Source organism: Protopterus annectens, chromosome 16.part0 (assembly GCF_019279795.1).
Source record: "Protopterus annectens isolate FY-2018-M chromosome 16.part0, PAN1.0, whole genome shotgun sequence".
NCBI lineage: Eukaryota > Metazoa > Chordata > Ceratodontiformes > Protopteridae > Protopterus > Protopterus annectens.
The window spans coordinates 260,501,020-260,513,936 of NC_056750.1; the positions used below are offsets into that span (position 1 = coordinate 260,501,020).

Consider the following 12,917-nt stretch of genomic DNA (forward strand, 5'->3'; position numbering starts at 1 on the left):
TTTTTTAAATGTGTTGTCTTCATTTACTCTGGGTTTCTCTCGCCTTCCAAAAACGGGCTGGCACAAACTAATTATATACAAGTACTTTGAAAAGGGTCCATGGTCCCACCCATTTGTTTGATTACCAATAAATAAAACCTTCATGGATGTAATTCCTCCTGGAAATGGAAAAAGAAAAAGTGAAGGAGCTGGTAATTATCTCAATGATTATTTATATCCCTTAACAGAACAGCATCCAATGGTCTGGCAATGAGTCAGGTTGAGGACAAAATTTACAATGATCAACAAAATAGAAGATCAATTAAAATTAATTCTATGAATCTTCTTTAAGTAACCACATGTTCAAGCATTAATTCTTTTCAAACTGTACATAAAAGTAATAATATGCCCCTCCCTTAATACAAAACTTGTGTGTGCATGTTTTACATGATTTAATCACTTAAAATTTTGGTAGCAAACTAATGAAAACAGTAAACACTATGGCATATACGACATTTCATTAGTATTCTAAGTTGAATTGACATTTGAAGAACAGTATGCCAAAAAGCCATGCTACCAGTGCTATTAAGGCCACTAGACAATTATGTATTACCTCCTTCTGAGTTGATAAGAATGACATTTCACGCTGCTCTTCAGAACTTAAACAGCATTCTGCCAAGGTAGCCTTGTCCTGAAGCTCCCGATTTGCAGTCTGCAGTTCCTTTAACAGCAGTAACAGCTCAGCAACCTAGAAACAATTAGAGATTAAAGCACATCAAGATAGCACTTATACACGACTCACAATGAGAAGGGATTAAAAATGGGATTTGGTAAATTTGTGTTCAGAATGAGAATACATCTCCCTCCCAATGGGATGGTTTTATTTAGCATTTTTCCGTGTACCACTATCAACAGATGTACTGTTTTATTACCCAAGTCTACAGTAGTGCCCACTATGGAAAATGTCTACTTGACACGTTCACTGAAAAGACCAGGAAACTTACAGCCCATTCTGTGTACTGCTGTTTTCAAACAACCTTTTTTGGGTTTCTCCAAGTATAGCAACACCACTTAAATCCAAACCTTCCGTAATCTTCACCAGCCATGTAGAGGGATAAAGCACTGACTATGGCCCAGGCAACCAAAGTTCGATAAGCAGCTGAGGTACTTTACAACTTTCACTGTGGGATAGTAAACTCAGAAGTGCCTTGCTAGACAAGCCCAAGGTTCATCTACACCTCAGCACACTCAAAATATTCAGTCGTCGTCTGAAGTAATGACCAGTTGTGCATGACCTTGAGTGTCTGTACATACAACGCACACATCCAGCAAGATGCTTCTCCTGCAAGAATTAACTCCCTCTCTACCAGGAGAGGTGAGAGTGTTGCCCACTCATTTCGCCCCTCTCCCACAGGAGAGAAGTACTCAAGCCTGAAAACTGAATCTAGGTCCGCTGGGACACCATCAAGACTTGATCCATCTGTGCCACAGAGGTTGCTCTCACTTCTATACTTGAAGGTTCTACTTACAATTCCACTAAATACCATGTATTTCATGTATAAATCTTAATATTTTTATGCAGGACTTTTTAGTGTCATTTCCTGTAGACTAATACAATATCTTAATACAGTACATAATTTTTCCCAAACACTGTCTTAACCCTCAGCCTCCTCACAGTCATAGACTTTCAAGATTGCTGCATAATGATTAACAGGTTGATTTCAGCTTCCCCCAGTAAAAACAGAAACTGAAACAAAATGGTCATTTAAGCGGTCACTTTGGGTAAAATTTTGTAACTGACTAGTAATTATATTGCTGGATGCCAGCAAATAGGAAATTTGGAGAACCAGAGAGAAAAATATACCAGAAAAAGGAGAGGAAAAATCAATCAGTAAAAGACGACAGAAAAACTGTCTGGTATGAGTTCTGCAGCTGTTCAGCAAAAGAAGTTTCAACTTTAATATGGGAGATGGCTTCCAGTAATTTAGAGTGAAAAATAAATCAAATGTATTCAGAGGTATTTAAACAAATGAATGAAGAAATATATCAACTTAAATATCAAATGTCTGGAAAAGCAGAAGCCTTAACTGCCTATTTAGATAAACTGATAAAACTGAAAAAAAAAACCAGATAAAATGAAGAATAGGCTAGCTGAATATGGACTGCGGTGGTGGTGCTGCGGTAGCGTTGTCACCTCATAGCAAGATGTTGTCCCATTCGATTCTCAGCTAGAGCGTCTTCTGTGTGGAGGCATACGTGAATGGGGCGTGCCTTCGTTGAAGGTTGTGCATCAGGGCTGGTAACCCGGTAGTAAAAATCCACTACCAATCATTAGTGGCGACCCCTAACCGGGAAAAGCCGAAAGACACAAACAAAGGCTAGCTGAAAATGGGGCTTTTCAAGAAGAAATTTAAAACTTTAGAAATTAGAATTAGAACTGGAAGACAGAGTGTGCACAGAAAACCGGAGATTCTCTACTGCACTAGAGAAATTGAGGGGAACAGACTGCATTAATTTTATGAAATTCAAATACACAACAGGGCTGGTGTTTCACTGCAGGATTTGGTAATTGAAGAGACTTCAAAGTACAATGTTGCAAGGAAGCTGAAAAGGCAGGCTCTAAAGGAGCCTGCGTCAATTCTTCCAAGTACAAAACTGAGGTCCCAGAAAGGCAGAATATGCTTCTTGGGAGGCCTGATATGAAGGACGTATTTAAGGAACTGCCTGACCTCAAATCTAGAGACCAGAGGATAAGTCAAAGGCAGACAAGTACAAAGTGCTGACAGGTGAGCTTTAAATGACGAAAATACCAACCCAGCATGGAGCAGACTATACAAATAAGATACAACTAGAGGAACCTCCACAGAAAGGGGATCCTGATGGCAAGAGGGGGACCAGAGAGAAAAATTGCTTCTATTTGGACACATATGATTTCCTGGTAGTAGATTTATTGGCCTCCTGCAGAACCAAAGGATGTCCTCAGAAAATAGGTGCCTGAAAAGGATCAAAACCTTATCACCCACAGAGTCAATTGAAGAGCAGACAAGTAAGGATGAATACAAGATGCCTTTGTCTTGCGTCAGAGATCCACCCAGTGAGGTAACTTGTCGTGATGAGCAAGATTTTGGGACAGAAGATTCATTGTAACACAGGAAGGGGAAGGAAGGCATACAGAAATATCGTCTTTCAGACAGATGCCAGAGGAAGAAGGGACTAGAAAACGGCAATGAGAGACAAAACCTTGGAAGTAGGCAGAGATGCCAACATGGCAACTGTCTGAAGTCTGTAGTCATAGAAAATATTATCCTGGAAAAACGTCAGAACTGATTTCTAGATGTTTATGTGAACCCCAGACTGTGTAACAGGGAAACAGTAAACATAAGATCCTGAAGCGGACTGCTGGGGGAAGGAGCTTGAATAAGTAGATAGATCTGAATACCTCGAATCCTACAAAAAAGTAAGGACAAGAATCGGGCATTTGGCCAATACTCTTGAGGTAGTAGACAGGTCAAAGGGCAAAGCAGAGAACTGAAAATGCAAGGAAGAGACAGAGAAACAAACATTTCTTGAAAAGGAGATGGATGGGAAAGTGAAGGTATGCCATCCTTGAGAACCAGACACCATAAAGGCCTGGGGTAGAAAAGGAGGAAATCATGTCTGCAGAGAACATCCGAAATGAAGGAATCTTGAGAAAGGTGTTCAGCTGGGAAAGATCCAGAATCTGTCTCTGTCTGTCTTCCTTTTATGGGACCAAAAACATGCTGGAATAAAATCCCTTCCCTACCTGGGTAGGATGCACAGCCTGAATTCTGCCCTCAGTCAAGAGAGTGAAGAACCTCTGGGAAATGAGAGATGTTCCCAAAGAGGTTGAGGAATGCCTGAAAAGGGGAGAAGGGATAGCCAAACCATGAAATATCCCTGAACAATAACGTACAGAACCCCAAAAGTGAAGTGATATGAAGCTAATTTGGAAAACACCGTGAAAGACAGAGGGATAAGGAAACTTGGCCAATGGAAGGAGGAAGCAAACTGTCAAATAGGATCACACTTTTCCTGGAATGAAAGTTTCTCAGTGGCCAGAGTCTCAGTAGACTGAGCAGGAGGCACACGCCTGGAACCCTTCTTGCCCTTGGGAGGACAGTGATATTGCCTGTGAACAAAGGCAGATTTGGAGGGATAATTCCTCTGAAATTTAGGAAAAGGTAAAACAAATGTTTCAGCTCCTGCAAGGTTTTCCCCTTGCCCTGGAGACACTTAAAAAGGCACTGCAGCCGCAGATCTAGAAAGTTTTTATTATGCAAAGGAGCATCCTGAAGTTTGGCCTTAATGCCATCTGGCAAAGCCTGATGATGAAGCCAAAAATCACACCTCATAACAAAACCAAAAGCAGCAGCCCTGAAAGCGGCATTAGCTGCATCTAAGTTGAATTCGACTGAATGTTGGGGAACTTTCAAAATATAGGCTAGCAGGGAAAGAGACAGAAGCCTTTCCCTCAGAGTCAGGAAGATCAGGAAACAACCTAGAAACCTGAGAAAGGACTGCCAAAACATACCTGGGCATGTGAGTCTGGCAGTTGATGGCCCTAAAGGACAAAGTGTAAACTTTCTTGCCCAGCCTCTTCCATAACCCTACTTCCCCTTTCAGAAGCAAACAGCTTTGGTGGAGGGCAAAACTTTGATGGCTTGTCAGAGGAGACTGACACTACGGAAGGGCAAGTATAAAGAAATATGCACTCCTTAAGCACTTTACAGAATCTGACTTCTTAGGTGCAGGAGGGTGAGAGTCAGGGGCTACAAACGCTGCCAAGAAGGTATCCAGAAAGACAGCCCGGAACAGCAAATAGTTTAGGAGACTCCACCTGCAGGAACTCAATAATACCTTTTTTGAATATCAAAGACATGAGAAAAATCCCACTTAAAATAACCCATCATAGCGGCACTGTTATCCCCAAAGGAAAGCTCTTCTAAAGGGGAGTATGGACTTGGAGAGTCCTTCTCCTCTGAATTGCAGTCCAAAGGGGAAGTGACTTGGGAAGAATAAGCCAAGGATTCTTCCTCTAATTCCAGATTCTCATCCAATGAATCCAATTTCCTGGACCTCAAGTGTAGTGGAAGACCTGAGAGAAGCAGGAAAAGAGACCCCATGAAAAGTCTTCAAGGCCATCAAAGCATTAAATAAACTGAGTGAAATCCTGACATTTTCACTGGGGACCCTTAACAGAGGAAATATGCTTTCCTGTGTTTCTTTTTCTGTGAGACATCTGCTTGAATACCCCTCAGAGGGTCAGACCCCTGGTGTGACTATGATGGCTGTAGGAATCTCCTCCCTTACTAAGATCTGAAGAATCCCCCTCTGTCCTTTGTTTATAATCAAAGTCCCCCCTCAACAGCAGGTACACTCATTTGAAAAGCCTCTGAGAATGTGTGAGAAGCCAGAACTATGCCAGCCTCCGAAAGGGGTCAAGGCACAAGAATCTGAAACAACCACTGGATAGTTCTCTGGGCAGCAGCCGGATCAAACCTAACTTTTTGGCCGCCTTCTTGGCAAATGGCTGGCACCTGGGATGGAAGGATTCTGCCATAGCACCCTGAGCCAACAACTTATGGCACTGGTTCGCTACGTGCATGGAAAAGGAGGAGAGAAAATTATATAGGGTCTTAGGCACAAACATCTGGCAGACAGAAAATGGTGCGAGATCGTAGGAAGCACCAAAACAAAAGAGACGATGGTCTTTACTGGGAATCTAATTCCCACACAGACGTCTTTCCTTACTGAATGACATGGACACAACAACAAGAAATAGAATAAAGACAAGAAACCCCAAGGGGGCACTTAGAGAAAATGGTTTGGTAACTAGCTCAGTAGAGCGGCATTCAGACTGACATTCAACAATGGCATTCTGACTGGTGGCAAAAAAATTGTGTGCGTGTCCGTAAATCACCTTTATGCCATAAGCCTTTTGTTGGTAGCATACATGTGACATAACACACCTATAAGAACTATAGGCTTTGGTATACTAGCTGGACATGGGGGCTTTCCTTGACAGGAGGTCCCGTAAGTAAGGAATACTTTAACAGTGATATGAAGGACATCTTCTGTTTATTCAGCATTTTTTTATATGGATAGTAAGATACTAGTAGTGAAAAAGGTCCCTTTAGTTTTATACACAGGTCAGGCATACTTTTATCAACCAGAAAAGCTGTGGTAAGTAATTAGTAAATAAATGAATGATTTTTAAAGGGGTGAGGAAGAGGGGGCAAGAGTCAAGTGGGATAAGCTGATCATTTCAATAGAACAAGTTGGTTTGGGATTACTTAAAGTGATACGTCAGAGCTACACAGTTAAGGCTCTTATACACAGCACAAACAGAAAGTTATAATTCAAAGTGAAAGGGGTGATGATGAAACGGGGGGAAGCTCAAGAAATAAGGATTTTGGATAAAGATCTTAAGCAGAACAATAACCATTCAGAATATTATATTCCTAAAGTAGCATTAAGTATTTTAACACAAAAAAACCTTCCAATTTCTCAATTATTTTGTTATGTTTTGCTTAGTCTCTTTCCTACACATCCTTAGCTGCCACACCAGAATCATTTTTTAATCCATACTCCTAAATGCTTCATTTTAGAATCTCCCCATAACTATGGATATTGCTGAACCAATTTGTGTGTGGGTACATAATTTACCATTATTGCCTTTGTTTTATCTTTATTAATTTAGTATCCTGAAAAGATATGAAACTGTCTTCAAAATGTTCCACAATACTGTAATGCCTTTTTCTGGTTTTGCCATGTATAAAATATCATCTGCAAATAGAGACAGCTTTTCTTGAATACCGTACCAATTATATCCTTGAATTTCTGAGTCCCTTATTTTCTTTGCCAATGGTTCTAAATATAATGCAAATAAAGGGAAAGGACACCGCTTACTGGTTCCTCTGCACAAGTATAAATTATCAGAGAGGACCTCAACCACTTTATTTTTTGCATCTGATCCCTTGTATAACCTCCTAATCAATCTTATAATTTTATCAGGGAATGCAAATGCTTCTACTGCCCTGCTCATAAAGTCCCAATTAATTCTGTCAAATGCTCTCTCTGCATCGAGACTCACCAACAACAGTGGTATTTTCTTAGATTCTGCTTCCATCTGGATCATCAATGTTCTGTTAATGTCAAATGTTTCCATCCCCTCCACAAAATCACACTGATGTATATCTTATCAATTTTGACATCACTTTTGCCATAAGCCTTTTGTCGGTAGCATACATGTGACATAAGACACCTATAAGAACTATAGACTTTGGTATACTAGCTGGACATGGGGGCTTTCCTTGACAGGAGGTCCCTTAAGTAAGGAATACTGCAACAGTGATATGAAGGACATCATCTGTTTATTCAACATTTTTTGTAAGTAAATAAAACTATGACACAGTAAGACCTTCTTTGGAAAGATCACAAACTTTAAAAAATTGCACACTCAACACAATACCACATGGATCAGAAATGGGCTGATTATTAGCAAACAAAACGGCAGAATGTCAAGATTGTCAGATGTACCAAGAACCATAAAACCTAACACTGAAAGGGCACAGACACCAATCCCACTGTGGTAGAACCTCACTGGACAAAATGAGCAGGACCCAGAGAAATGCCAAATTTCAGGTGTCAAAATCAATTGTCAAAAATGGCACTCTAAACAAATGCAGGAACATGCACACCTTATGGATATGTCTAAAACCAGATAGTATCATCTAGAGAAAAAAAAACAGCTAAAAGGCAAGACATAGTCCTGGCATCCAGACAGAGCTGTGTGAATGATGAGAAACATCAAAAAGTTCCACTACTCTGTAAAGGAGTGATGCTAGATAGTGAATTAAGATGGAAGTGTAACTGAAAAAATAAAACTGGGATGAACAATTAAAACTGAAAAACTAACAGGAACATGAGCAGAGCTAACTGGTTAAGCACTCACTTGCCACCATCCTACCTTCTAATGCCTTCCTGTATACCAGATATATATTATGTATACTGCTTTTAAAAAGCTCCAGCATACAACCAAGTCTTACAAGTACTATGTGCAAAAGAAATGAAATTAAACACAATTATAACAGTTTATTAGAATGAACACATCAGCACAGCAGAGAAACAAAATGCACATTTTGCTTTTAGTATAACATTTATAATAAGAGAAGAGAGTCAAAAGCTAACAGACATTCTATCCAAATTCTTTAAGTACTTATCTTGTACTTTTGACCAGATTTCAGAAACTGGGCACTGCAGTTTGCCAAAAAAAAAAATGTCAGTTTACAGACTCCTACAGCACTTAAGAGCCACACGTTGTGTGCGAAAATCTCTCTGCTAAGAGAATCTGAAGTGCTGTACACACAGTGACTGTGTGCACAAACAGTACCAGCAGGTGGCATTTTACTGAAATATCACACTCTAATGTTAATGTCTAAAATCACTTAAGAACTCTAATTGCATCTTCTTTAATGGACAGAATAACTGGCAACAGCTCCTTTACAGCGATGTGCTGTCTCTCTTAAATAGTTGTTAACCATGCCATATTCAAGCAGATTAAGCACCCCCCCCCCCCCCCCCCCCATATATCAGACTCATCAAAATCACAACCTGAAAGGAAAGGGAAGAGAAGGACTGAAGGGTCTTGCCACATCTGTTTCAAATGACAAGGTGCAATCAAGTAATCTACTTAAAGGATGGAACCAACAGTAGTAACTAGGGAGGGTGCAGTGTCTGGTCCCAAAGAGACTACAACATATGTTGAAATCACTTTAATAGCTTGAAATGAAAAGTTATACATAACACACTTGCCAAAATGTGACTAAAAAAAATCTAGACTTAACATATGGCTGAAATACTGAGCTTCACCAATTTTTGAAACAGGACACCATTTGCTTTGTACCTGATAAACACAGAAAAGGACACTTCAGTGTTGTGGAACATTCTGAAAGTTTCATGTCTTTTCAAGATATGAAAGTTAATGAAGATAAAATAAAGGCAATAGCTGTTATCTATGTAACCTACACAATATTGGATCACCAATACCCATATTTATGGGACATGATTAAATGAAATACTTTGGAGTATGGGTTAAAAATGACTCTGTTATAGCAGCTAAACGTATGTGGGAAACGACTCAACAAAAAATAATGCAAAAAGTGAGAAACATGAAGCTCTGTTTAATGGATATGGATAGCAAGATACTAGTAGTGAAAAAGGTCCCTTTAGTTTTATACACAGGTCAAGCATACTTTTATCAACCAGAAAAGCTGTGGTAACTAATTAGAAAATAAATGAATGATTTTTAAGGGGGTGAGGAAGAGGGGGCAAGAGTCAAGTGGGATAAGCTGATCCTTTCAATAGAGCAAGTTGGTTTGGGATTACTTAAAGTGATATGTCAGAGCTACACAGTTAAGGCTCTTATACACAGCACAAACAGAAAGTTATAATTCAAAGTGAAAGGGATGATGATGAAACGGGGGGAAGCTCAAGAAATAAGGATTTTGGATAAAGATCTTAAGCAGAACAATAATCATTCAGAATATTATATTCCTAAAGTAGCATTAAGTATTTTAACATAAAAAAACTTCCAATTTCTCAATTCTTGTGTTATGTTTTGCTTAGTCTCTTTCCTACATATCCTTAGCTGCCACACCAGAATAATTTTTTAATCCATACTCCTAAATGCTTCATTTTAGTATCTCCCCATAAATATGGATATTGCTGAACCAATTTGTGTGTGGGTACATAATATTTACCATTATTGCCTTTGTTTTATCTTTATTAATTTAGTATCCTGAAAAGATATGAAACTGTCTTCAAAATGTTCCACAACACTGTAATGCCTTTTTCTGGTTTTGCCATGTATAAAATATCATCTGCAAATAGAGACAGCTTTTCTTGACTACCGTACCAATTATATCCTTGAATTTCTGAGTCCCTTATTTTCTTTGCCAATGGTTCTAAATATAATGCAAACAAAGGGAAAGGACACCGCTTACTGGTTCCTCTGCACAAGTATAAATTATCAGACAGGACCTCAACCACTTTATTTTTTGCATCTGATCCCTTGTACAACCTCCTAATCAATCTTACAATTTTATCAGGGAATGCAAATGCTTCTACTGCCCTGCTCATAAGTTCCCAGTTAATTCTATTAAATGCTCTCTCTCTGCATCGAGACTCACCAACCACAGTGGTATTTGCTTACATTCTGCTTCCATCTGGATCATCAAAGTTCTGTTAATGTCAAATGTTTCCCTCCCCTCCACAAAACCACACTGATGTATATCTTATCAATTTTGACATCACTTTTGCCATTCTTTTAGCCATTACAAACACAAACACATGGTTTAGCATTGGAATAGGCCTGTATGAAGCTGGATCTGATGAATCTTTGCCATCTTTAGGTATTACAAGGATGTTGGTACTTCTCCTCCTCTTAAAATACTGTTAAACAAAACCTTCCAGAACATTCAGCTTTTCCACTGATTTCTGAGGACTTTCCTACAGCTTGGTTATACATCACCATTTTTATTCTCATCTCCTCCCATCTTGTTAGTAATTGAGCCTCATCTACCCCTAACGTTGGCATATTCAATTCTACCATAAACATTTCCATTTGTACCTTTTCTTGATTTCTATATTTCTCTGCTTTATACAGACGTTCATAGAATTTCTGAAATATTTATAATACCTCTACAGGAGCTCTTGTTACCTTCCGTGTTACAGGCTCCCTAAACTTGTCAACAGCCCTTTCTTTCTGTTGCCTGAGTCATTTTTGTGATCTAGAGTTATCAAAAACAGTTGCTTAACAATCTTTCTAAACTCATGCATACTAGCAAGGCAATCCTTTATTTTCTGTTTAACATTCTGGAGTTGCTCCTCTTCTTCTTTTGTGAGATTCCCCCAATTCTGCAATACTTTAACATTTGTCAAGTCCTTCTAAATAATTCATGTTACTTCTTAACCATCTCTCCCTTTAGTTTATTTCCACCCTATTTTTAAACTCCACTTTAATTTTATTCCACTCCCTAGCTATATTCTCAGAAGAAATTTCTATCTTCTCTAATAGCTCCTGAACAAGTTCCACTACTCATTCCTTACATTTCTCTTTTCAACATATAGGAGGGAAAGCACCAGAGTTACACTTTTATTTCATTATCCTGTATTTTTATTTCAATTATTGGCGCACAATCAAAGTGTGTACATATCAAGACCTTCAATTATGCAGATGTTCCTGTGAAATATAAATTCTGTCTAGCCTACTCCAGTTTTTGTACCTTACGGAATAATATGTAAATTCACTCCGAACTCTTAGAACTGAATTCACATCTTGCATGCCAAATTTCTTCATATATTTCTTCAAAAGTCTACCCTCCTTTGTTATACTTTCCCTTCTGGGCCCCCATACACATCTTCACTGCTTCAAATCAAATTCCAGTCCCCACATGTAGATCAATGTGTGTGTATGTACCTTTAAGAAGCTATTGAAGGGCTTGCACAAGTGCATAAATACTAAGCACATGCAAGCCTGACTGCCATTTTGTAGTAAGCTGTTGAGATGTAACCATGTATGTAAACAAAGTCTGTTAATCAGTTTGTTTATATTTTATGACATTACTATCCATCCTGATGTGTTACAATGTATTAAAGCATCTAAACGAAACACCCCACCTGCTTGTCATCTATGTTAGAGAGGGATGAGTGACACCACCTAAAAGTAATATCCCTTGCCGAAAAGCTGATTTTCTTGGACTCTTCTTAAGCTCCATTACAGTAGTTTAGATGGAATACAAATGCATGCCAATATTATCCTCCTCCCTCCCAGTAGCGCCTTAGTACTACAAGTATACCATGATCTTTTTTATCATCTTCTATCACTAGTGGAATACTCCTTTTCTTTTGTCCCAGTTATTCCACTGAACAACCATCCTGAAAACCTGTCCTTATCAAATATACATGTTCAGTTCTTATCAATTGTGTCTTCTGTACCATGGCTATTTGCACTTCACATTTTAATATAGTTCACTACTCTTTTTTTTTTTTGCATTTATCTATGAGCCCATTGACATTTAAATACATTACAGAAAGCATCATTCTAAAAGTTATCATTCCCACCTTTTATGTACAACAGCTTTTTTGTTAAATGTCTAGTTGCAGCCTTTGTGTTACATGCATACACTGTTTGACAGGTTGAACTTTTATACAGTTGTTTCTTGTCATATCCATTTGACGTATGTCACATCTCACAAAACATTTTGTTTTATTGAAAGCCCTCAAAAAACAAACATGCTCCCAATACTCCACCCAAAAACCTACTAACTTAATACTAACACACAAAACTATGTATATCTTCAAATATTGAAGATTTACCCTCGTAATAAGAAATGTCCCCAAATGACAGCCGCACATACAGACTTGATTTAACCTAAAAGAAAGGTAATCCATGCCAAGACACATGGTGCCCCTGTGCTTCTACTAAGTCCGGTCTAGTTTTGTCTTACCTTTACAGCTCTCTCAACTGAGAAAATACATGAATGCTTTCGGTGAACATTATCTCCTAAAATAAAACAAACTATACACTAGCCTCTAGGTGAAACAAAGTACAAAAGTCACATAAATCACCAAAAAATGAGGTGCCACCAGGAGCTCTGTGCAAAAGGACTTTAATATTCACAAAAATCCACAAAAAATGCTGAAATTCGACAGTATTGCTCAGGTTAAGCACTTTCGACCTTCAACAAGTCCTTTTTCCGAACTAAAGAAAACTTGTAATCTTAACATGTTTTAATCTTAACATGTTTTAAACCCTATCTAATTAAATAGTGGCCAATCAACAAGTATACTTCATCAAAGACAATACAATATGCAAACTATTTGTTAAAGTAACACTCCTGCTTTCATGCAATACT

General features: G+C 38.6%; 1 protein-coding gene across 5 annotated transcripts in view; it reads right to left on the reverse strand.

Annotated features, from left to right (window-relative positions):
- LOC122791042 (myomegalin-like) overlaps window positions 1-12,917 on the reverse strand; it is a 3,200,315-nt gene that overhangs the window by 1,475,880 nt on the left and 1,711,518 nt on the right. For all 5 annotated transcript variants that reach the window (XM_044058817.1, XM_044058818.1, XM_044058820.1 and 2 more), the window contains exon 28: window positions 593-727. In XM_044058817.1, the coding sequence (XP_043914752.1) occupies window positions 593-727 (135 nt within the window). The remainder of the gene's footprint in view (window positions 1-592; window positions 728-12,917) is intronic.